This window comes from Myxine glutinosa, chromosome 2 (assembly GCF_964187855.1).
Source record: "Myxine glutinosa chromosome 2, kmMyxGlut1.1, whole genome shotgun sequence".
Classification (NCBI taxonomy): domain Eukaryota; kingdom Metazoa; phylum Chordata; class Myxini; order Myxiniformes; family Myxinidae; genus Myxine; species Myxine glutinosa.
Genome location: NC_136262.1, coordinates 154,805,447 through 154,831,368, shown reverse-complemented (window position 1 = coordinate 154,831,368; position 25,922 = coordinate 154,805,447). Strand labels below are relative to the sequence as shown.

The 25,922-nt window shown below is 47.4% G+C and overlaps 1 protein-coding gene across 1 annotated transcript in view; it reads left to right on the top strand.

The window, feature by feature from the left end:
• SMG5 (SMG5 nonsense mediated mRNA decay factor) overlaps positions 1-25,922 on the top strand; it is a 290,371-nt gene that overhangs the window by 54,460 nt on the left and 209,989 nt on the right. Inside the window, exons 11-14 of the mRNA XM_068106896.2 lie at positions 979-1,116; positions 1,739-2,206; positions 23,093-23,323; positions 23,446-23,630. Of these exons, the coding sequence (XP_067962997.2) occupies positions 979-1,116; positions 1,739-2,206; positions 23,093-23,323; positions 23,446-23,630 (1,022 nt within the window). The remainder of the gene's footprint in view (positions 1-978; positions 1,117-1,738; positions 2,207-23,092; positions 23,324-23,445; positions 23,631-25,922) is intronic.

Below are 25,922 nucleotides of genomic sequence, written 5' to 3'. Positions count from 1 at the left end.
AACCAGTTTTCTGCTCTGCCCGAACTGCTGAGTTTGAATGGGTGACCTGATCTGGGTAGAGTGTGGGTGGTATAGATACGTCTTCCACTTCTTAATTATGGATTTCTACATACTCAGAGATAATGAGTGACTTTGAAATCTTCTTATAACCCTCTCCTGAACGGTTCTTCTCCACCACTTTATGTCTGCCTTCTTTGGAAAGCTCCTTGGTCTTCAGGTTTGCTTTGTTGGTTGACCAAGTGATTTGCACATTAAAACTCCTTTGATAAGTGGGTTAGCTTAATTTTTTAGTCAAAGCACTGATTACATACAGGTGAAACCCATTACACTTATTTTGTAACCTTTCAAAAAAAAATTAACTCCTGAAGTGATAGAGGGTTAATTAGGCAAAGGGTTTGGATACTTACGCAACTGAGAATCATCTGGTTTTCTCTGTTGATCTCACTTATTCACATTTTATCTGCATTTTTTTTTTACTTTATCACTTTGGAGTAGTTTGTGAAGACTCTAAATATTAAGTTTGATTTGAAAGCATCATTAAATCTGATATATATTTAAGATAATGAATAGTGTGGACAAGATAAGTGCTGTAGAGTTTTCCAGCAGAGTAAAAGTGTTGGACCAAGGACCATAGCTTGAGGTCAAAGAAGATGAGAGTTAGGACAGTGAAGGTAAGAACCATTCAGTTAGAGTCTTGGTTGTTTAAATTTGGAATGTTTAAATTGTTTAAATTTGGAATGTTTAAATTGGAATTTGATCAGTACCGAGATACTTTGGGGATAGAAGGGTGGGGATTTGCTCTGGTTTCTCTGGTTTCAAATCCTGCTTAGTAGGCATGATTTGGTGGAAGGACACTGGGTGGATAGGTGAAGGACACTGGGGGTTGGTGCAGCACAGTCATGATGGGCCGAAAGGCCTCCTCCTGCATCAAGGTTCCTTGTGTGTGAGTGTTTGCGAAGCTACCATTCCTTTTTCCAGGCTTAAGGAGGTTTACGGCAGCAGTGGCATTCACGTTGGCACTTTTCTCGCACATCCTGAACCACACAAATATCCGCTTGCAGGCCGGTTTGGATGGTGCTGAAGATGATGTCCCTGTGCTTAGGGAAGGAGATGAAGGTAAGAAATCTAAAACAAAAATTTGGAGAACAACTATTGTATGCTTGCCACTTGAATCGCAAATGGCTGCAACCTATGAACTTCTGATTTGTGTACCTGTTGATTTTTCAATTACTGGATATTTCTGCTTTTGCTAAATGTCAACACCAAAATTTCCTTGTAAATGTGCTGTTATAATATAATATGAGCGACCTTACAAGGAACTTCAATGTTGCATGAGACCATTAAGCCCATCAAGCCTGTGCAACGGTTGCCAACCTATAGTTTTGTTTTTACCGTGCTGTATCCTTTTTGAATGCGAGCATCAAGCAAGGAAGCAGCACGTACCATTTTAAAAGTCTTTGGTACGACTCAGCTGGGGTCGGTTTTGACCCGCCGACCTCTCAGACCCAGAGTGGACATGTCACTAACCATTATGCCACTGAGTCTGGTTATCTTTGGTGATGTCTAACTCTCATTTTCCATATGCTTGCCAATCGTTTTGAATTTTCGTTGGAAGATTTGTCAGCCATTTTCACTCCTTTTGATGAGACATTTTGAAGCTCAATGTTTTTTATCTTGCGCTCTCATATTGCTCTCGTGCTCACTTTATGTCTGTGGATCCTTTATCTATTGCTTGTAGATCTTGCAGACAAGCCCGAACAAAGTTCAGCACCTGACACCATACATGTCGAGGAGAAACCCACGATACCAGCCAACAAGGCTCGAAAAGCCTCAAGGCCACCGCGGCTACGACGGCGTCGTCGTCGATGCCCTGGTAGGCACAATGAGAGCGATCTCAGTGAGGACAGTGATTCCGAAGGGGGTGGCAGTGGCGATGATCACAGTGGAGCCTCTGTGGGGTCTGAAAGGGGAGACCATGACGAAGAAGAAGTAGAATATGAGGGAACAGATTCCGAGGCGGACATGAACAGCCAAGAATCGCGATCAGAATTGGAGGGTGAGGAGGACGAGGTGGGAGTTGAAGAAGAGGTAGAAGATGTAGTCGTGGTGGAGGTTGAAGGAGAGGATGAAGAGGAACCTCAGCAGTTGGGGAACCTGCCTCAGAAAAATGACTACATCGAAAATATAAAAGCACAGAGCAATGAAGGTCAGTGTTGTAGTATACATGAGATCATATTTGCATCACGTTTTTTATTTAGCTCCATTGAGTACTCAACCACATGTGTCATCAGCAGTTGGAAGGTACAGCTGTTTGACAGCTGGGATTTCAATTTTAACATTGATTCCACAAATTGTAAAAAAAAAAAAAAACCCTACCTAAACCAGACAGATTGGGAGGTTTCAGGACTGGAGTTTTCCTCCGTTTACTGCTGAGGTCACTTTATTATTTTCCTTTTCTTAAACTCTACTGCACTCGTGTTTATCCTACTTTAAATACACTCGTGGGGGCTACCTGGCAGTGCCCGGGGGAAACGTTGAGAAGCTATGGTGTTATATTTGGTGGCCTCAAATGTTCATCAAGGCCAACGTGTGATAGCTTAAAGCCTTGCCCACATTTTGACGTATCGACACCCAAAATTTAGGGCCTGTATTTGCTATGGTTCAGCCGTGAAAGAACAATGCACAAACTAACACACTAACACACAAACACTTGGAAAAAAAAAATTTATACAAATGTACACTTGTACAGTCACGTGAAAAAGTAAGTACATTAGTACACCCCATGTAAAGTTTTGACTTTTTCAACATATTTCAACATACAGCTATTTGATCTTCATTTCAACAATATTGATAGATAAAGGTGATATAATAAAACAAATATCATGAAACATTTACATTTTGTAGTCATCTTATCCAATACATCTTATCCGTGGTCCGTAACAATATATATATATATATGTATATATATGTCGGATTGGGACTTAGAACTTGGGACTCAGAAGACTCAGAGAAAGGAGCAACGGATATATTTATTAGAACTCGATACACAAGCTTGCGGAGAAACAGGAAGTCGCAGGAAGCTCACATGAAATGACCAACACTACAACAAGATGCTCTGAAATAATTCGATTTAAACTTGCTTTATATAAAGAATATAGGGTGTGGCTTTAGCTCACAAGATACAGAGACAGAATGGGCTCATTGGCCCTCCCACCATAGTCCCATCCTGTTGTTCAGTTAGTTAGAGGAAGCTCATCCAAGGCCACTCATAGGTTGACTCAGATAAGGAGATGGTCAGCCATATGTGGCAACATGTTTACAACTTTCTGTATAGAAACCTTGGTTGGGAAAGTACAAAAGGAGGGGACACTCATAAATGTGTCAGCCCACAGGATATTGGCAAAGTTATGAAGCAGGCAGAGAGATAACAGCTGCAACCAAGGCCAGGAAGGGGAACAAGAGATTGTGCCCACACAGGCCAAGAGCTCACAAGCACAGAACTCCTTATTAGGATATTACACATCCTCAATGCACAAGAAAGGACTAAGTATTATAAAAGAGTACAGCAATCAGTCAAAACAAAACATATAATTGGTTATACTTGGTAATTGGTAAAGCAGCAAGGATCAACAAAGGGGGAGGGGCATTACAGCTCCCTACATACCGCCCTTTTGGATCTAAGATACAAAGTTATCTACGAGCCAATCAAAGGCCTTTATTTCAAACCAAGCAGAAACAAAACCAATCAGGAAAGTCATTCAACATATCACGCGAAGGCAGCCCAGTGAGCATGTCCCGTACCCAAAGCACCACACATACTCAGTAGGATGATTCGCGTCTGTATGTGAGTATGCAATGTAAGTCCGTAAAAGCAGGGTGATCAAATGGCATAAAAATCCTCCAAGAGAGGTGAGATAGACAGTGTAAAGGGTTCACTAAACATACCACGCGGATACAGCCCAGTGAGCATGTCCCGTACCCAAGTACCACACATCGCACTCAGCAGGATGATCCGCGGGTATGTGGGTGTATTTGGGTGTATGTGGGTGTATGATGTAAGTCAGGTGTAGATGGGTGTATGAGGTGAGACCGTAGAGGCATGAAGATCGAATAGCGCGTCAAATCCACAACGAAGACCTCTGGTTCCACCGGGGTCCACACCCAGGAAGATCTCCCGACCCACCCTTGGAGCACAGAGGTGCGGCCAGGACTCCCCCCTGACGGGAGCTCGCCCAAGCTTCCCCAGGTGAAATCCTTGTAGATCTTCAGCGCTCAATCGATATTCATGTTCATGAGGTCTCTTACATGCTGGTGATCTGGGGAAGACACAACATCATCAGTATCAGGTGGCTTAAACCTATGGCCATAAAACAAAGCATAACGGTCCAAAGGAGGGAGAGCAACTTCCTTTGGGTCAAAGTCGAGATCGTCCGAGGCGATGCTGCTTCCATCGCTGCTATCTCTGGACGAATTCGTAAAACAATCAGATTCGGAACTCAGAGTATCTCCACGATCGAGTTCCTCTCCATCCGGGCTTGGGTTTGCAGTTGGGTCCAAATCCCGGACTGGGTCAGTGGCGTTTGACTCACTGTGAGCTTGTGAGACATAAAGGTGAGCTCGTGAAACATAAAGAGGCAAGGCCTGCATTGAGACATAAACATCAGTCGGGGACCCTTGCAAGTGGCCCACATCATCATTGGTAACATCATCAGTAACATTATTCTCAGGTGGCGTAGGCCTGCGGCGTCGGCGGCCAGCAACAGTCATAGCCTTACACATCGAGAAAAAACGAGAGGAGTCCCTTAGGAACTCGTTGGCGTCTGCATGCGACATGTTGGGGCCCAGAGTAATCGGCCTCCTGGCAGCCTGAAATGCTCTGAGGTCCGCAACTGTGTAATCAACATCATTATCGGTAATATCAACAATGGAAGAACAATCTTCGGAAGCGGAGATCTCATTGTCGCGGCCCAGTGGCTCGTTCGGGTCGTCGTTCCAGGATCCGTGGTCTGCAGTCACGTCGACGGCCGATGTATCATCTGGACCCGCGATCAGCTTATCGATCATCACCATGGCCTTTTCTGTTGTCGTCTTCAGTGTCCATCCTGTGGAAAACTTTCTCACACACGCAAGGACTAAAGCCTTGATTATTACACAACTGACCACGATTCCAAGGACTATTGCCAAGGCGGTCAATACCCACTTTACTATCGTACCTGTCCACCCTTTGAACCAGTCGGTAAGCCACTGGTGGGAGGCTTCCCGATCCATTCGATCCCTTGTCAATATATGAGCACTTTCCCTTAACCTTATAATAGCAGCACTGACCCCCTGTGAAGGATCAGGAATAAAAGTGCAACATCTACCCTCAATTATCCCACATACCCCTCCTCGTTCTGCCAATAGCATATCTAACGCAACCCTATTTTGCATAACCATTGTACGCAGGTGGACAACTGTGTCCAACATTTCGTCATGTGCTGTAGCGGTGGCGTTGGCCACACTTTCTAAGATTAACGCAATTTTGTCAATGCGGTAACTGCTCATGACCGTCCCAGCCCATGGGAAGAAGAAACTAACGGCCTTCTCCCAATCAGCGCCGTGTAAGGTGGTGGTGCCGTCGTCGTGCCAATAGGTGCTTCGTTGTGTCCTTATGAGTGCAGGGGTATTATGCAAGTGTTGTCGCATTTCCATTTCTGGGAAAACTGATCCTAAATAGCAAATTCCTCCCCAATTATCAGGTAAATACGGGTAAGCTTTGTTCCCGCATACAAACATGGTCCCGTGTGGAGCCACTAAATGAGTGGTCATACAAGTGCGAAGGTCTGGGATAGTATTTGTTCCGTTTTCCCCTTCCCATGCCAACTGGAGGTGTGTGAGGTTATGTAAAGGTGAACTTGTAACATTTACTAACAGCATGTGTTTCCCTTTCCTAGGGTCCGCGAGGAGGGTATCTCTACACACGGATTTACCTACCATTATTTGGCCCTTTCCTTCTAAGCAGAGGGCCCCCTTAGCCGGCTTAACCCAAACCGGCGCCGGACGTTCCTCAAAGTGTCGGGGCTGGATGGGGGGCGAGTACTGGAAAACTCGTTTACACGCGGTTCCGTCAGAACCTTGGCTTGTCAGGGTTGTACTAAGGCATTTGGTGTCTAGTGGCTTCGAGCACAAATCATTGAGTGATAGGGGTAACACTACCATTGGTATTCCTGCTGTGCTGGTGCGGGGAAGGTGCATACACATCCAACACCGTGTCCTATTCTGTAATGTGGCCATATGCCGTGCGACCTTCCAGTATGTGTTCTCCTCTGGCTTCCTTCTTACTTCCTGGGCAGGCGGGGTTTTAATGACATAAGCGGCGCAACTAGGTCGGACGTAGGGTTCAGTTCCATTTGGGATTATCGTGCGAGGGGGCCATATTCCACATTCAAGAATCATGGTTGTATCCGGGCCAATGGGGGTATAATGCAATCGGAGGGTAGTATTCTCAATGCCCTTGCCCCATCGATATCCTGGGGCATATCGACTACTTATGTCCCCAGTGTATGTTCCATTTTCCACTTTCCTAACCTTAGTCAGGACTAGGCGTGGTCTTGTCATGCGTGCCTGTGGTGTCTTATTGTGTACCACTATAGCTTCCGCCCATCTTACAGATAACCACTTAAAGCTTGTTTCCAAGTTACAGCAATTCACCGCTATTTTGTCTCCCCAGCGAGCCGTTATATACTTGACGGGGTAGAGGGGAAATGCTGAATAGTTGTCGGGTCCTGGGTACTTGGGGAGGTCCTTTCTCGATAGCTCAAAGTGCAAGAGCCTATCTTTGGCAGGGGGTTTTCGGCAGCTGCCCAGAATTCCCATCATCATGACCGTCATCGCCGCCCTTAGGAGACTGTAGTGCCCTAGACGGTGCATTGTCTTCAGCAATGTGGGGTGCGGTGTCTTGTGTGGCTTGTGGTGCGGGGATGGACAACTTACAATGGGTGGCGTGGATCCACGAAGGTTTACCCTCGCAGAAGACTGCCGTCGGTGTGACCAGTAACACCTGAAATGGTCCCTTCCACCGTGGCTCCAAAGCAGCCTTGCGGGTGAAGTGCTTTACGAGCACCCAGTCGCCGGCCTGGAAGTCGTGGATGGCGTGGCCTATTGGTTCAGGCAGCGCCTCTCGTACTCGAGCATGGATGCTGCGTGCCACATTGGACAAGCCTATGCAAAATCTCAAAAGCATGTCATCCATTACTGGCAAAGCAAGGGTGGACATGTCCGTTGGTGCTGAAACGGGCAAGCTCATAGGTCGTCCCATTAATATTTCGTGGGGGGAAAGGCCCGTAGTGCGACCCGGGGTGGAACGAATGCTCATCAACGCAAGCGGGAGAGCCTCTGGCCACCTCAAGCCTGTGTCTGCGCAAAGTTTCGCTAGTTTATTCTTTAAAGTCTTATTCGTTCGTTCCACAAGTCCCGATGACTGTGGGTGGTAAACGCAATGGAAGGACTGTTTAATGCCCAACGCCTTCAGGATGCCCTTGACCACCTGCGCCGTGAAATGACCCCCTTGATCTGACGAAATTATCTGGGGAATGCCAAATCTGCACATAAAATCCCGCACGAGGCGCTTCGCTACTGTCGGGGCATCGGACTTGACGCATGGGTAGGCTTCGACCCATTTGGTGAACGTATCTACGATTACCAACACATAGCGAAACGACATGCTTGGTTCCAATTCTGTAAAATCGAACTCGATAGTTGCGAACGGCCCACTAGGCGGGGGTCGTCCCCCGTCATGTGCATGTCTCGGCGGCGCCCCTCTATTGTGTTGCTGGCAGACCACGCACGATCGGCACACTTCGGATACAATCCGTGACAGTCCTGGCGCTGCCCAAGTGTAGTTTATCTGTCCCATCACCCCCCTCTGGCACACATGACCATTCTGATGAGCCATGCGTGCCAGCCAAGGCAGTAAAGCCTGGGGTGCTATAGGTTTCTCGTCAAGGGTCCATATTTCTCCTGGCCCGAGGCGTATCGCCCCTCGCTTGAGCCAGTCCTCGTGTTCGGCCGTCGGTGCAGCGTTCTGCAAATTTATGATATCGTCCTTAGTTGGTGTGGCGGGTGGTCCCACAGTCGGTATGTCAGCAATCTGTGCGGATGTCTTCTTTGCTCGTGTCACCATCGGCATGTTGCGTTCTATCTGTTGGTTGGCGGCCTTTCCTGCCGCCTCGTCCGCCCTTACATTGCCCCGGGCAACGTCAGTGTCCGCCCTTTGGTGGCCACGACACTTAATTACCGCGATAGCGCGGGGAAGTAAAATGCTTCGGAGGAGCCCTTCTACCAACGCGCCATTCTTTATCACTGAACCGGCAGATGTGAGAAAACCTCTCATCTTCCAGATGGCCCCTTTATCGTGGACTACGCCGTGAGCGTAAGCCGAATCTGTGTAAATGTTGACGGCAAGGCCTTCCGCCAAGCTGCACGCTCTGGTCAAGGCGCATAGCTCCGCCTGCTGTGCGGAAAATGTAGGTGGGAGACGCCCGCTTTCTACCGTTTCGCTATCCGAGCACACGGCGTACCCGGACAACAGGGACCCGTCCCATGCGCGCCTAGCTGATCCATCGACATAATATGTGCAGTCGGGGTGTTCTAAGGGATTGTCCTTTAAATCCGATCGCACCGTGGAGACTAGCTGCACAACGTCGGCGCACACATGGGGTTCGCCCTCCTCAGGGGTGGGCATCAGAGAAGCTGGGTTGAGTGTCGTGCAGCGTTCGATCGTGATGTTGGCTGCAGTGATCAGTGCGGATTCGTATTGCATTAATCTAGTGTTAGACAAATGCTGTGTGCTTCGCTGTAACAACAGCGAAGTGACGCAATGCGGTACCCGTAGCGTTACTGGGTGTCCCATAACGATGTCCGCTGTTCTTTCTACTGCGTACCTGGCCGCTGCCACGGCTTGCAGGCACACCGGAAACCCTCGTTCGACCGGGTCTAACTTTTTACTAAAGTAGGCTACCGGCCGCTCCTTATCCCCATGGGTCTGTGTTAAAACTGACTGGGCGAAACCTCCCATGGCGTGAGTGTAAAGGGTAAATGGTTTCGCATAATCCGGGAGTCCTAATGACGGTGCCGTGACCAACGCCTTTTTCAGCCCGTCAAAACATCGCCTCAATTCATCCGTCCATACCAAATCGTCCGGGGCGTTTGATTTGGTCGCCTCGTACAGTGGCTTAGCCAGCAGCGCAAAATCAAGTATCCAAGTGCGGCAATATCCCGTCATACCTAGGAAGCGCAGCATTTGCCGTTGCGAGCGAGGGCGAGGCAGCTCCATGATAGCGGTCACCCGTCCAGCATCCAATTCTCGTTTTCCGTGCGAAATGGCGTGTCCCAAGTAAGTTACAACCTTCCGCACAAACTGAAGTTTTGGTCTGCCTACTTTGTGGCCTTTGGCCGCCAAGGCCTTTAATAGGGCCATGGAATCCATTTCGCACGCCTCCTTCGAAGGGGAGCAAATCAACAAATCGTCAACGTATTGCAGCAACACTGACCCTCCCTTCAATTCCACATCCGCCAGGTCGCGGTGTAGCGCCCGGGAAAACAGAGTGGGGCTATCTGAAAACCCCTGAGGTAGTACTGTCCAAGTATACTGGCGCCCCCTATGGGTGAAAGCGAACAAGTATTGTGACTCAGCCGCGATGGGCACAGAGAAAAACGCAGAACAAAGGTCGATAACTGTGAAGTATGTTGCGTCTGGCGGGATTGACATCATGAGGGTTTCTCCATTTGGAACTAGTGGGTGTATGCCCTGTATCACCTTGTTCACCTCCCTTAAATCCTGTACAAACCTCCATTTGTCCTTCGACGGCTTTTTTACTGGCAAAATTGGTGTATTACATGGGCTGTTAGTTTCCACGATAATTTTCTGTTCCACTAGGGATTGAATTACTGGTGCTATGCCTACGTCGGCCTCAGGTCGTAGCTTATACTGTTTTACGTTTGGCAAGCGCATCCCCGGCTGCACTGCTATCACTAGAGGTTTGGCGTCTCGCATCCGTCCAACCTCACCGTCGCTCTTAGGCCATAAATTGTCTGGCACCTCCGCTAGGAGGTAATCTGACTCACCCGGGTCCGTTAGCACTGCCCTCATGGCATAGGTGCCCTTAGGGGGCAACTCTGCTACTTCGAACACTCCATCCCTCCGTTGTGTCTTGAAGTCAATTGAGAACCCTTCGTCATTTTGGAGCCGTTTCAAAGTCCAGCGGCCTCTCTTACTCCGATAACCTTGTAAGGGAACTTCTCGTAACCGCCCCACCATCCAACCTACACTTTCCGGCGGCCACCCCTTGGCAGTAGTGAGGGTAACATGGGCGGCCGCTCCTTCGGGGTATTGGGTCAACGCACGCTGACTCGAGGTTAGGACTGCCTCGATTCCTATTCCCTCACGGCCGATCCATATCCGTGATAAGTGTAGAGGCGTGCGCTCGCCCAGCTTTTCCTTAACCTTCTCTCGATAATTCTCGTCCTCGCCCGTTGCATCATAGTACGCAGTGCAATGGGGTGGATTATCCTTTAAGTTTTTTATCGAAATTTGGTGCAGTTGTAGCCAATCTCGCAGAACTGAACTGTCCAAACACACATTATCTATGATATGCGTCCAAGTAGCCAGAGCCCCTTCATCCAAGCGCCACCAATACGCGGTGGGGCCGGGCCGAGACAATGCCGTCATTACCAAGTCGCGTTTAGATTCCGCGACGTCTACAAAAACTCCCTCCTCTGTACAAGAGATTTGACAGCCCAATCGGCACAACAAATCCCGTCCCAACAAATTTGTCGGGGCGGTAGTAGTCATCAAGAACGCATGTTTAGCCTCCAGCGGGCCGCATGTTACTCGCACTTCCTCCGAAATAGGAAGCGCTTGGGGTAAGCCCGAAACACCCAGTATTTGAACGTTCCTCGCCGTGGGGCGCAAAGAGGGCAATTGCCCCTTGTTAATTGTGCTGCGAGTCGCGCCCGTATCGACGAGAAATTCTAATTGTCTTCCCTCCACGTCCAACGTCAAGGTCGGTTCCTCTGCCGGTGTCATGGTCAAGAGAGGACACTCCTTGGGCGACCCGCCAGCGTCCCGTCAATAGGCCCCTCTATTGTATTGGGGCGGAAACCCCTTACGAGCACTTGGGCAATCACGTCTCCAGTGTCCCATTTGCTTGCAATAATGGCACGGTTCCTGCGGAACCGGTGGTGCGGAGGACATAGGTCGTCCCTCTACAGCGCCCCTTCCGCCCAGCCGGCGTTCTGGCGGCCCCCACTGTGACTGGTTTACTGGTTGCCATTGCGGCGGACCCCGAGGCGGGGCCCAGTTCCCCCTTGGTCCATTCTGCATCCCACTATTGGGGGGTGGTCCAGGGGTTTGGAGAAGGGGTCTTGGTGGGTACCAATTTTGGGGAGGGGGCCCTTCCACGGTCCAAGTTTGAGGGTTTTGAGGAGGAGGGGGAAGAGGGGGTGGTATTGTCCATTGCTGTCTTATCTCGTCCATATTAATTAGTCCAAAGTCCTCAGCAGTACAACCTTCGCAGTCGTTACCTTCGCGGTGGATCCACTCTCCGTTGGGGAATTGGCCCCTATAGAAAGGCAAACCGCTCCTCCCGTGGTCCTCATAACCCCGGACAGGCCCCCACTTCTGGCACTGTTCGCGTATGTAGTTCTGACTCTGATCCCCTTTTTTATTTTGATTAAATTGAGCCCGTTTCTCCTGGACAAACATTTGCAATATTTCCTCCTTAATATCCTTCTTCTCCTCTAAGGAGGAGCCCGGGCATTGTTCCAGCTTGTCGCATAATTCGTTGGTTGTCATTCCCTTCCAGCCGAAGAGGACGGACTGTACCTGTTTCTTTAATATCGGCCGAAGCCCCTCGATTAGATATTGATTTACCAATGGTTGGGGTAGCCCTCCCAGCTGCATCGGACCCAGTCCTCCCCAGCGCGCGATGGCCTTTTCCAACCTTTCTCGGTAATCACCAATTTGTTCTCCTGGTTTTTGTTTTATGGCCCCGATTTTTCCCCAATCCGGACCCCCTGCTGGCAACAGCGCCTGCTCAATGGCATCCAGCAGCCGGACCTTCAGTGCCTCCCATTGCGCTAGTGTTATCTGGCCCGGTCCTGCTGCCCTTGGGTTGCCCGGTGGCCAGTGTGCTCTTTGTCTAGCCCTTTCCCATACTTTGGGTGGGAGCACGGATACTCCCATATGAGTTACGTCTCGATAGTCGCACTCGCCAGCTAAAAACCAATTCGACATGGTTGGCACTATCTGCCGTGGATCCTCAATAAGAAAATGTTGAATTCTTTCCATGGTACCCTTTCTCGAACCCCCTGACCTTGAGCATTAACTCCAATAATTTGTACGGGGCACAATGTTTTCCTTCCCATTGTTTCCTGACATTCCAATGGGGTAGTTTGTGAGGTCTCGTTCCCATTACAGCCCACCAGTGAGGGGTATAACCCATCCTGTCCTATCGGTGGCGGGAACCCTGCGATGTCGGTCCCGTCATCTATTCCGTTAGCCCCGAGTTGTGCAAACGGACTTCCCTGGCTCGGGTGGTTCTGGGGTATCTGGGGCGCGATGGTAGCGGGGTTACAGGGAAGTGGTGGCGGGAGCGCAGAAAGGATAGGTGGTGCCTGAAACCCCGGGACAGGGCTTAGGTCTGGGGCTGGGGAGGGTAGATTGGTCACTACTTCCCCTACCGCGGGGTCTGGGTTTTCAACGAGCGACATCAGTCGCGCGTTGGCCTGCCTCTCTATTTCTTTAATCGCTTCATCCTGCACTTTATTCGCCTGTTTCCTCAGACCCTTGAGTTTTGTTACCTCACCGGCCAAGCTGGCCTGTTTCGACTTTGCGTGTCGCTTCATCGCTTCTTCCTTCCACCAACCAAAGACTTTCCAATAGTCAGGCGGGAAGTGTTTCGTGGCCTGTTCTAACTTTTCTAATGCCTCATACAACGCGTCCAATTTTTCCAGCGCAAAAGACCCTCCTTCGGGCCACGGTTCACCTAAATCCTTCGTCAGCGCAACCCATGACTTCCCTGGTCTCGCAGCATCATAGCCATACCTCCGAAACATAAAAAATGCTGGGGTATTTCTAAGCGGTTCACCTGCCTTTACAGTCTTATTACCCATCCTGTTCCCCATCCTAGGAAAATTTAGTTTACCGACGTAGCCTTGTACCCGTGAGGATCGCCCGCCTCGCGGTACAGCCGTCTACCTAACTCTTGAGAGGCTCGCAGCCTTGTACCCGTGAGGATCGCCCGCCTCGCGGTACAGCCACGCTACCTACTCTCCTGAGAGGATCGCCCGCCTACTCAGCCGTCTAACCTACCCTTACTATACTCTCCTGGCGTCCTACGCCCTTACAATACTTCTAATCTTACTTATAATTCCAGCGTCTCCCGGGTAGGCCTCGGATCGGGACGCCGCCCTTATCCTTACCCTCAGGCGCCCAACGTGGGGCACTTTCCCTTACGTAACGTTACCCTGACGAGTCCATAAACAGTCAGTTGCTCCGGGACCCAAGCGGTCCGTATTTAAATTTAGGTTCGTGGATCAGGTTTGAGCAGGGAACGGAACAAACGGCACCCGAGCAAGAGAGTGGGTTGCAATTTGGACTGACCCCCAGGCTACAAAGGAAAAAACAAAAGAAAACCACAGCTCACCTGACCCGGATCAATTGCCGGCTGGTCTCACCACTCACTTGCCTGGGACCGCGTCCCGGACTGCACAGACTGATCCCACCGCTGCCACCACTTGTCGGATTGGGACTTAGAACTTGGGACTCAGAAGACTCAGAGAAAGGAGCAACGGATATATTTATTAGAACTCGATACACAAGCTTGCGGATTAACAGGAAGTCGCAGGAAGCTCACATGAAATGACCAACACTACAACAAGATGCTCTGAAATAATTCGATTTAAACTTGCTTTATATAAAGAATATAGGGTGTGGCTTTAGCTCACAAGATACAGAGACAGAATGGGCTCATTGGCCCTCCCACCATAGTCCCATCCTGTTGTTCAGTTAGTTAGAGGAAGCTCATCCAAGGCCACTCATAGGTTGACTCAGATAAGGAGATGGTCAGCCATATGTGGCAACATGTTTACAACTTTCTGTATAGAAACCTTGGTTGGGAAAGTACAAAAGGAGGGGACACTCATAAATGTGTCAGCCCACAGGATATTGGCAAAGTTATGAAGCAGGCAGAGAGATAACAGCTGCAACCAAGGCCAGGAAGGGGAACAAGAGATTGTGCCCACACAGGCCAAGAGCTCACAAGCACAGAACTCCTTATTAGGATATTACACATCCTCAATGCACAAGAAAGGACTAAGTATTATAAAAGAGTACAGCAATCAGTCAAAACAAAACATATAATTGGTTATACTTGGTAATTGGTAAAGCAGCAAGGATCAACAAAGGGGGAGGGGCATTACAGCTCCCTACATATATATATATATATATAATATATATATGTATATATATATATGTATGTATATATATATATGTATATATATATATATATATATATATATGTATATATATATATATATATATATGTATATATATATATATATATATATATATATATTTATATATATATATATATATTTTTTTTTTTTTTTTTTTTTTTTTTTTGTTACGGACCGCGGATAAGATGTTGGTTTTGCCGAGCGGAGGTCCCGCGGCCCGGCCCTAACAGTTAACCCGATTCCCGAACGTTGGCCGGATCGCGCCACAGATATTCAATGGGGAAAAGACTAAAACGACGGATGTGAAGAAGAAGAAGAAGACAAAAAAAAGTTGGCAATACTACTAAATTTATTCCTATTATGTACACGCTCAAAGTAACCAAGGAAGAAGGAAAGATAAGAAAATAATTTACAGAAGATATTAGACACAGTGCAACGCTAGCTTATACAAACTTAATTAACCCTGGGACAGAACACACAGAACAAACTCACGTACACAAAAGGATGGAAAGGCAGGAGGTGGATGGCTGGAATCCCAGTCGTAATTTAACTTTTGTTTTTGTTAAAAAAAAATTTGGCTAATGTGCAAAATAAAGAGATACTTCTGGAAAACGTACAGAAGTTTAACACAGTACTGTCCATGAATTGAGTTCGATATCAGTTCACATCACTTTCAAGGATCAATTTATTTGTTTCGAAATGTCAAATGTGGTTTTTGTTTCTTTTAAAGGTCACATTAACAAAATCTAGAATAATTTCAACATAATTCCAATGAACTTTTGGTTCTAAGTCATCTTGAAAAGTAAGTTCACCCCCACAAAAAAATATTCCATATTAAATGCCAAGTTTGTATATATATATATAAATAACATTTTGACTGGTTCCTTTATTTTTCACATTCCATTGCTGCTTTTATTTGTGTTGTGTCGGTACTTCCGCCACCAATGGTAGACATATACAGACTTCATGTCACTTTGTCAAGAGAATCATAATTTCTTTCATGACCGGGCAGCGAACGTCATGTGCGACATTACGTCACTCCTACGGACGTGAAAACATTTGTTTTCCTTAAAAATATTGTTGCGGATATGAGGACTGTATTTTTTTTATTGTGTGCTTTATTATTATTATTGCTTTATTCTGGCCCTCCTGCCTCCAGTGTTGTGTAAAGGTTAAAAGGGCGTCCCGGTAGTTAATTCCATAAAGCACACACATTGAAGGACACGATAAAACCCTTGTTCAGTAGCTTATATCTTTATTATGTGTTTTAGAGTAAGGCCTTGTCTTCCAGTAACATGACACTCCATTGCACCAAGTAAAAGAGACAGATTCCCTTCATTCCCATTCCCAAAAACCTCCATTTCCCCGTTCGTAATGGCCAAGCCTCAAATTGGCAATTACATCCCCTCCAATTGCCGCCATTGACCACGAGGCAGGGTTGGGGAAGAAAGGCGGGTCCCCACCTCGTCATAGAGGGGAGGAGTGAGTCAGCCCCACTCAACCAACCACGAACAAGGGGTTGGACTTGGAGAGGGTGTGGCGAGAAACATCAAGGAGGTTCGCGAAGGTTGAGGGGCGGGGCCTATATAACCCGCCGCGGGACGTTCCCCAAGAGAGAGTTGCAAAAAGGTCCAAGGCTGAGCTGAGCTGCGTGGTGAGGTGCAAAGCAAAGAGCTGGGTCGTCGGGAGATGAGCTTTTACTGAGATGAGAGATGAGCTATGACAAGAGCTGAGTTGTGAGGTCCAAAAGCAGAAGATCATCCAGGGAAGCACAAAGCCTGCTATTCGTCACCTTGCTCGCCAGCAGCAGCGTCTACAGCAGCAACAAGACTTGACAGCCGTTTGGGGCCTGGACGGCAGTTTGGAGCAGGGCCGCGAAGAAACGGCGGCTGCGTCAACGCGCGGATCGTGCTGCCGGACCCATTGGACTTTCCTCTCCTTCCAGCCATTCCTGCCTGCAAGTTCCCCATTTGCGTACGTGAGTTTGTTTTGTTTGTTCTGTCCTGGGTAGGTAATTAATTCTGTATAAGCTAGTATTTTCCCTGTGTCTCTAAAAGCTTCTGTATATTATTTTCTTATCTTTCCTTCTCCTTGGTTATTTTGAGCCTGTAAATAGTAATAAATAGTAATCGTATTGTCAACCTTTGTTTCGTCTTCTTACTCCTTTTCTTCACATCCGTCGTCTTTGTCTTTTCCCTGATTGAATAGCTGTGGCGCGATACGGCCAACGTCTGGGTGAATCGGGTGAGTCGGGAAAAACTGTTAGGTCGCGGGGCCTCCGCTCGGCAAATATAACATCCTTAACCGCGGACCGTAACAATATATTTAAAATAAATAAAATAGAACATAAATTAACAATAAAAGAAGCTAAAAAACAATTTAAAATACAATAAAAAGCACATTAAAAATATATAAATATGTACGTACAGTATACTGTACGTACGCGCAACTGCTGATTCTCATTCAAAACAGAGGCGACGTACAGTATTCCTTTACTGTGTCTGTGTTAGCCATGGGTCCGAAGAAGGATAATGCTAGTGTTTCCAAGCGTAATGTGGTTACGATGGACGATAAGGTAAATCTGATTAAAAGGTATGGAAAAGTGTCGGTGATAGCGCATAGACCTTATCGCGAATCGGAACCGCAATGCGTCATGGGATCGGAAAGGGGCAATAGCGCCGCCACAAACTACACCATGGAATTGCAGCTGGCCCGGTTTTGTAAACCATTGATATTAAAATAAAAAGTAGCCTATAACCACCGGAATTTTATGCTGATTCCGAATCTGTGTCTAAAACTTTTCTCCGATGTGTAGTTCTTGAGTTATAAGCGGACATCCAGACAGAGACACACACACACACACACACACACACACACACACACACACACACACACACAGACTCTCCTCCTTTATTTATTTTTATATATATATATATATATATATATATATATATATATATATATATATATATATATATATATATATGTATGTATGTATGTATATATAGATTTTCAGATTTTCAGATTTCAGATTTCAGAATCGAAGGATTTTCAGAGATTTTTTTTTCCGCTTCCGGTCCCTCGAGCGACGGGGCTTGCTTTGATCTCTCCACGGCATCAAAGTTTGAGTGTTTTCCCGTTCGTTTCTTTGTCAAATTTCCGCTGCGTATTTTGTTGTGTATGTGTTATTGTGTGTTTCTATTTGGTTTTGGTTTTGTAGTTGTTGCAAATTTGTGTGTAATTAGTCGTTTCTTTGTCCGCGCCTCGTGCGGCCTGGTGTCTCGTGCGGCCTCCTCGTCTCGACTTGTGCCCCGCCCCCTATATTCTCGTTTGTTCTTTCACCTCTGCTCCTGCTTTCTCAAATCCACGTTCTCACTTAGAGACTTTTCCCAGATTGTTTTCATGGTTTTGTTGAAATATTTATTTAAATATGTTTATACCGCAGCGGTGATCCCCCCCCCCCCCTCCCCCCCCACCCCCCCAGGATTTCCATGTTTTAAACGTTTCCCAGTGTGTACCCTGGATAAGAATAGGTACGCCGTATCCCTGCGTGTCGTAGGAGGCGACTAAGAGGGTTGGCGTCAGGAAGGGCATCCGGCCATAAAAAACATTGCCTCAAAAAGAGAACCATGACAATTACAACTACATGTGGGCAGGGTACAGCCCGAAGTGGAGATCGGTTTCTGAGGTTTGGGACATGGAATGTAGGGACAATGACAGGGAGATCAGGAGAAGTGGTGGAAGTATTGGTCAGAAGAAGAGTGGACATATGTTGTGTGCAAGAGACGAGATGGAAGGGAAGTGGTGTGAGAATGGTGAAGGGTAGGCAGGGACAGAAATACAAGTTTGTGTGGCAAGGGTGCCTGGAGGGCGTGAATGGTGTTGGTGTCCTGTTTTCTGAGGAGTTTGTAGACAGTGTGGTGAGTGTGACTAGAGTGAGTGATAGGTTGATGATGGTGAAAATGATGATTGGAAAGCTCTTGGTGAACGTCATCTCGGGATATGCTCCGCAGGTTGGTCGGAGCGATGAAGAGAAGGACAAGTTCTGGTGTGCGATAGAGAAGCTGATGGAAAACGTGAAAGATGAGGAAGTTGTTGTGGTAGGAGGAGACCTAAATGGACATGTGGGAAGGAGTATGGATGGTTTTGACGGAGTTCATGGGGGTTACGGATATGGTGTGAGAAATGGAGAAGGTGAAAGGATTTTGGAGTTTGCTGATGGAGCTGATTTGTTGATTTGTAATACTCAGTTCCAGAAAGAGGATAATAAGCTTGTTACATACACGTCAGGTGGGTCGACGACAACCGTTGACTACCTGATGGTGCGTAGGCGAGATAGGGGGCACCTCCGAGACACAAAGGTAATCCCGGGGGAGGAGGCTGTTTCACAGCACCACTTGGTTGTCTGCGACGTAAGGGTGAAAGGTGCGAGGAGAGCTTGGCGGGTGAAGTACCAACCGAGAATGAAGGTGTGGAGGTTGAAAGAGGTGACAGTAAGGGAGGCATTAAAAGAGAGGCTGAGTAGGGTCGAGGATGATGTGGTTGAGCTTGAAAGTGGTTGGATGTCAATGAAAGCTAGTCTGTTGGGAGCCGTTGGTGAGGTATGTGGATGGACAAAAGGACCACCGAGGCACTCGGAAACATGGTGGTGGGATGATGAAGTTGGAAAGAGGATTGATGAGAAGAGGAAGAAGTTCAAGGAGTGGCAGAAGGCGAAGGGTACGGGAGCAGAAACAGCAGAGCATGAAAGTTATAAGGCAGCCAGGAAGGCTGCAAAGAAAGAGGTAGCAAAGGCGCAGGAGGCATGTAGGAAAATGTTCGGAGAACGCTTGGATTCGGAAGAGGGTCAGAGAGCGGTATTCAGGATTGCAAAGCAGATAGCGAAAGAGAGGTGTGATGTGATGGGGGTGAGCTGCTTGAAGGATGAAGTGGGACAAATCGTTGTCGACCCAGATGGAATTAAAGGAAGATGGAAAAGATATATGGAAATGCTGTTGAATACAGAGAATGAATGGGATGGCAACATAGAGAGTAACCCAGTTTTAGGACCAGCAGAGAAGATAACTGAGAAGGAAGTTGAGGAAGCGATAAAAGCAATGAAGGGTAGAAAAGCGGGAGGGCCGACGGGAGTTGTGGGAGATATGTTGAAAGGGGAAAGGTGACCCTCTGGAGTGTGGCTCGTACCGAGCGATAAAGTTATTGGAGCATGGAATGAAGGTATTGGAAAGGGTGTTGGAGAGGAGGATAAGGAAAAAAGTGAAGATCGACGAAATGCAGTTTGGATTTATGCCAGGAAGAGGAACGACAGACGCGCTTTTCATTGTGAGGCAGTTGCAGGAGAAGTACATGGAGAAGAGGAAGAAGTTGTTTCTTGGGTTTGTTGATCTGGAGAAAGCATTCGATCGGGTTCCACGCAAAGTATTGACATGGGCATTGAGGATGTTAGGAGTGGAGGAATGGTTGATCAGAGTAGTGATGGCAATGTACAAAAGAGCGCGCACAGCTGTAAGGACGAAGGACGGGAACAGTGGTAAGTTTGAGGTGAAGGTGGGAGTGCATCAGGGGTCGGTACCAAGTCCACTACTATTTGTAGCTGTGATGGAGGTGCTGGCTCAGAACGTAAAGGAGGGTTTACCGTGGGAGTTGTTCTATGCAGATGATCTGGTGTTGATTGCGGAAAGTATGGATGGACTGAAGGAAAAGATGAACATGTGGAAGGAATGTATGGAGACAAAAGGTCTGAAGGTGAATATCAGAAAGACGAAGGTGATGGCAAGTGGTAAAGCATGTGGTGAGGTGGAAAGAACTGGGAAGTGGCCCTGTGCTGTGTGTAGGAAGGGTGTCGGAGTGAACTCCATTCAGTGTACAATGTGCGCTGAGTGGGTTCATCAAAAATGTAGTGGTCTGAGAGGGTCATTAACCAGTGTGGCAGCTACATTCAAATGTCAGGTGTGCACAGAGGGAGCTGCAGATGGAGGAAATGTTGAGTTGGATCTTGGAGACGGTGTGAAGCTGGAAGGTGTGAAAACATTTTGCTACCTCGGAGACATGCTGAATGGAGAAGGTGGATCAGACTCGGCAACGGTTGCTCGAGTGAGATGTGCATGGAAGAAGTTTCGGGAATTGAGTGGCGTGCTGATGAATGAGGGGAGTGTCGTTGAAGCTGAAGGGAAAGGTGTATGCTGCATGTGTGAGAAGTGTTATGATTTATGGGAGCGAGACATGGGTAATGAACGTAGAGCATCAACGAAGGTTGGAAAGGGTGGAAATGCGAATGGTTCGACGGATGTGCGGAGTATCGTTGAGAGAGAGGAAGACAAATGATGAATTGCGAAAGATGATGGGAATAGAGCCTGTGATTGATGCTGTGAAGAGGAACAGGTTGAGATGGTTTGGTCATGTGTTGAGGAAGGATGAAAGTGACTGGTTGAGAAGAGTGATGGAAATGAATGTAGAAGGAAGTAGAAGACGGGGAAGACCGAGAAAGACTTGGCTAAAGATGGTGGAAGAAGAAATGCGGGCAAGGGGGTTAACAAGGGGAGATGTAGAAAATAGGGTTAAATGGAGAAGATTGTCAATGGGACCGCAAGGCTAACTCCCGCTCTAGCAGGGAAAATGGCCTTTAAAATGCATGTTGTGTTGTTGTATGTATGTATATATATATATATAAATATATATATATATATATATATATATATATATATATATATATATATATACATACATATATATATATATCTATATATATATATATATATATATATATATATATATATATATATATATATGTACATATATGTACATATATGTACATTCTCACTAAATCACCAAGTCACCTGTTTCAATTGAACATTTTTTTTTATCCCACATTTAATCACATCCCTTAAGTTTTACGATCTGCATTTGGCTAATATTGCCTTTGTGTTGGTATTGCTAAGTAGGTAAATGACACAAGGTTGGTAGCTGTTTGTGTAATCTATGTTGGAATTGTCTGATAATTTTCTAAAGTTGGAAGAGCCATTTAGGCATTTATTTTGAATCCAGCTAAGACTGAGCTGCATAAGTTAATAAAAGCAAGTTATATTATTGATTGTATTATCGCGTCCCCGAGGTTAACAGCCCAAGAGGACGAATGACCGGAACGAGCTTTACCTCCGATGCGTATTTCAAACTTGGCGGGATTATTTGTGGCCCGCGCTGGAAGGTTCGAAGTCTTACCTGATTGGACGGCCGACACGCAGGGGTTATCCGAGCCCCACAGACACAGAAACGAATATACAGGCATGACGAGGAAATACAATAAGTAATGGGTTTAATAAAAGTAAATGCAAATAACAATGAAAGGTGAGGTAAAAACGAATATCCTAATGCGAGACGTCTCCACTCAGACTCGTATACAGACAGGGGGGCAGGGGGGGGGGGGGGGGGGGAATAAGAGAAAATAAATAATGGTACTGCCGGCCGGCCTTTAGCTCTGGTCTCAACGAGGGGCTTGACCCACCGCGTGGGAAGCGCACAAACTGGCGCGGAGTCACGCTCCTTGACATCCCAACGTGAGCTACTTCTCGCAGCCGGTTCTCCTGTCCTGCAAGTCCCTCTGCCGTCCTGGGGAAGCACAACATGGACGCAGTCCACCACCCACGCCGATTCTCTTCCTTGCGATGCCGACTGCCCCGAACCACTCTTGCTCAGTCTTTTTCTGCAAGCACACATGAGCCAAATATGCTGCGACCGCTCGATTCGCTGCCAGTACCAGAGAGAGAGCGAAATGCGACTGCCTCCAACAAGCGCCAGGACAAAGAGAGCAAAAAATGGCGAGACCGCGTCTTTTTCCTCCAGCTCAGTTTTCCTCCAGCTCAGTTTTCCTCCAGCTTGCTCAGTCTTTTTCCGTGAGCACACATGAGCCAAAAATACTGTGACCGCTTGATTCGCTGCCAGTACCTGAGAGAAAGAAAGCGAAATGCGACTGCCTCCAACAAGCGCCAGGACAAAGAGAGCAAAAAATTGCGAGACCGCGTCTTTTTCCTTCAGTTCTCGAATGTTCCACGCTGACGTCACACTCTCTCCAATCATTGAGCACTACTCAATCATCCCATCACACCTCCACCAATCACGAAGGCCAGGGCGTGGCCTCCTCGTTATGAGTGTCGGTGGGCGGAGTCTAGTCGATGTTGGGGAATGTTCAGATGACGTCAGGGTTTCCTTGCCGATCGGCAAATGCTGTTTGTCAGCCCTGGTGGCGCTGTGAGCGAATGAGTCCATTTGTTATCATTGCTTTACTGAGCCCTCAATTTCCTGGCTGGCCGAATGTAATAAAACCGAAGGAAAGACCACAGGAGGCAAATTACACACTGGGGAATTAATCTTACAGATCCTATAATTAATTAGCACAAAGCCACACCCCTTATGGCGATATGCAAACACTCTAAGCCGGAAGACGGCCTACTTACGTACATTGAGATGGCTTCGCCGCATATGGAGCATGCTAATCTACACATTCTGAACTTTCTGAAGGTATTTCTTTGTTTACCCCCACAAACGTAAGAGTACTTTATTTTCAACCCTATTCTCTCCAAATTTTTTTTTTTTTTTTCAGGCAGTTCGGCCCCAAATGAACAAGGTGCTGTTAGTTATGACACCATTGCCAGCAATCTACAGAAGTTCCAGCCCAGGCGGACTCTTCGCCTGGCGCCTAACTTCAGTTCACTGGTAGAAACATCCATCCATCCTCCAGAAACCACAGATGGGAATTATGCAGAGCAAATTGAGGGCGCTTTGAAAAATGGAGACACGGGACCTGTCTCTGCTGCAGATGTTAAAGACAAAGGTATGGTGCCTGGTTTTCCTCAAAATGAAGTTTGCATAATGTTTAAATAACTACGTACTTAAGATTTGCATCGAAGATTTGTTGCACGAGAACCTTCTCTACATCGATGATTTGTTGCACAGGAAGTGATGCTGAATCTGAATCTGAGAGTACGCATAGTGAGGAAGCTGCACCTGTGAACGCTGCACGAGAACGTAGCCTCCAGGACACACTTGGCATCTTGGGGGCCGAAGGCCTGCTTCATACAGTCAAAGTTTGCCTCGACTGGCTTTTGCTGAATCCTGACATCGTTGTCATGTGCGCTCAGGTGCTGCTACATTTTGGATTTGTGCCACTACCCTTGCTGTCACGGGACGTCTCACTTGTATATTTGATTACCTGCTTACTCAGATTAGTTTTGTACCAACTGCTTTTGCTATTTACTGATAACAAACTTTAGGGTTTTCTCTATTCATTCTTGTCAACCTTGTGGCATGTTCAAAGAATAATGCCATATAAATGAAGACAGTATCATGTAATTTGACAGGATATTTTACAATATAGAAGCAAAATTATTGACATTATTTAAAAAGAAAATGTCAAGAAGAAACTGATTATTTGTTTTGCGAGGAATTGTTGAAATTTCAAAACGAATATCCCTTAGAATTTTATTCTCTTTTATATTCTACTGGCAGGTGCACCCGGGATTGCTCGATGTTGTTATAACCCTGTTGGAATTTTGAGGAAATTAAATTTTGTTTTGTTTTTTCAAAAAACATTTGTGGGGGCCTAAACATTTCCCGATACCCACTAAGGAATCGGGTCGGGGATCATTTAATATTACATTTCACATCGCTATAAAGGCTAAAGTACTATGTGATACAGTAATAAAAATGGTAATGTTGGCACCACTGCGTTAAACTCCATATCATGCTAAAAGGCACCTTATGATTACCATATTTTCCGATGTATTAACCACACTTTTTTATCGTCATAAAAGTTAGGGGTGCCGTTAATACACAGATATAGCAAAAAAAAAGAGGCGCCACTATCGTTGTGGTGTTGTGCAGGATGTGCCAGTCGTGTTTCTGGGCATTCCTTGCCAGGGCGAGGGTAGCAGCCTCCCGTCGGAGGCCGGCCGGGGCGATTCCCGCTAGGACTGGCAGGTGGAATGCCGGGGTGGGCTTCAAGCAACCAGCTACAATGCGGAGGGCGTTGTTAATGGCAACATCAACCTTTCTCATGTGTGGGCTTCTGCTCCAGGCTGGGGCGTAGTATTCGGCTGCAGAGAAGACCAGGGCTTGCGTGGATATTCGTAGGGTCTTGGCGGAGGCTCCCCAGGTCGTACCAGCGAGACATCGGATAAGCGAGATCCTTGATGTCACCTTGGCCTTAACTTCTTCTAGGTGTTGCTTGAAGGACAGTATCCGATCTAGGCGTACACCGAGGTACTTTGGGGCTTGCTGGAACTCCAGGCGTTTGTTGTCAACGAACACGTCCAGTTCCCTTTTTGCTTCTCTGTTGTTAAGATGGTATGCCGCTGACACTCTTACCAATACTGAGCTGCAAACACCACCTCCGGAGGTAGGCTACCAAGGTGCCCATGTCTTGGTTGATACCGTTTTCCATCGCCTTCCATGTTGGTCGTCGCAGGATGATGGCTAGGTCGTCCGCGTAACCGTACTTTCTGGATGTTGTATCCGGCAGGTCGTAGGTGTAGATGTTAAACAGCATCGGCGAGAGAACAGAACCCTGCGGGACACCATTCCTCAGTCTTCTGAGCCTGCTGCGCTGGCCGTCGCTGGTCTGTCGGACGAAGCTGCGGTTTGACAGCATCTCCATGATGAAGTTCACCATATGCCGGTCCGGGATTGTCCTCAGCAACTTCAGGTGGAGTCCACGGGGCCAAACGGTGTCGTATGCAGCTATCAGGTCCAGGAACACTACGCCAGCTTTCTCATTGTCCTGGAAGCTGTCTTCGATATCTTGTGTGAGTAATGTTACCTGGTCCACAGTTGACCTGCCACGACGGAAACCGGCTTGTTCCCGCGGGAGCTGTGGGTCCACCACTGGGTCGATGCGGCTGTGGATCATCCTCTCCAGAATCTTAAATGGGAAGCAGAGCAACGAGATCGGTCTGTAGGACTTTGGATCTTCCGCAGGTTTGTTCGGCTTCGGCAGGGCTATGATGGAAGCACGGCGCCAGGTCTTCGGGAGCTTGGACCTCCGGAGGCACGACGAGAAGAACGAACACAGCCAACCAGATGTTGTTGTGCTCTGGTGGATGACGGACTCCGGATGGATGTTGTCACGGCCTGATGACTTACCCGGCTTGAATTTGCTCATGGCCGCACTGAGTTCGGCTGCTGTGAAGTCTCCAGAGAGATTGGCATCGGTGCTGGCCGCCCTGGAGAGAGAAGACACCTCACGCAACGTCAGGCGGGCAAAGTTTTTGTCTGCATCCGGGAAGCGGCTGTTTTTCAGGAGCTGGGATGCAATGGCGTCTGCTGTCACCGGGCACCTGAATGGCATTGTATTTTTCCTGTCATCTGGTTGATGGTCTGCCACGCCTTGCGACTAGAGTGGGTGAAATCGATCGACTCAACTATTTCAGTCCATC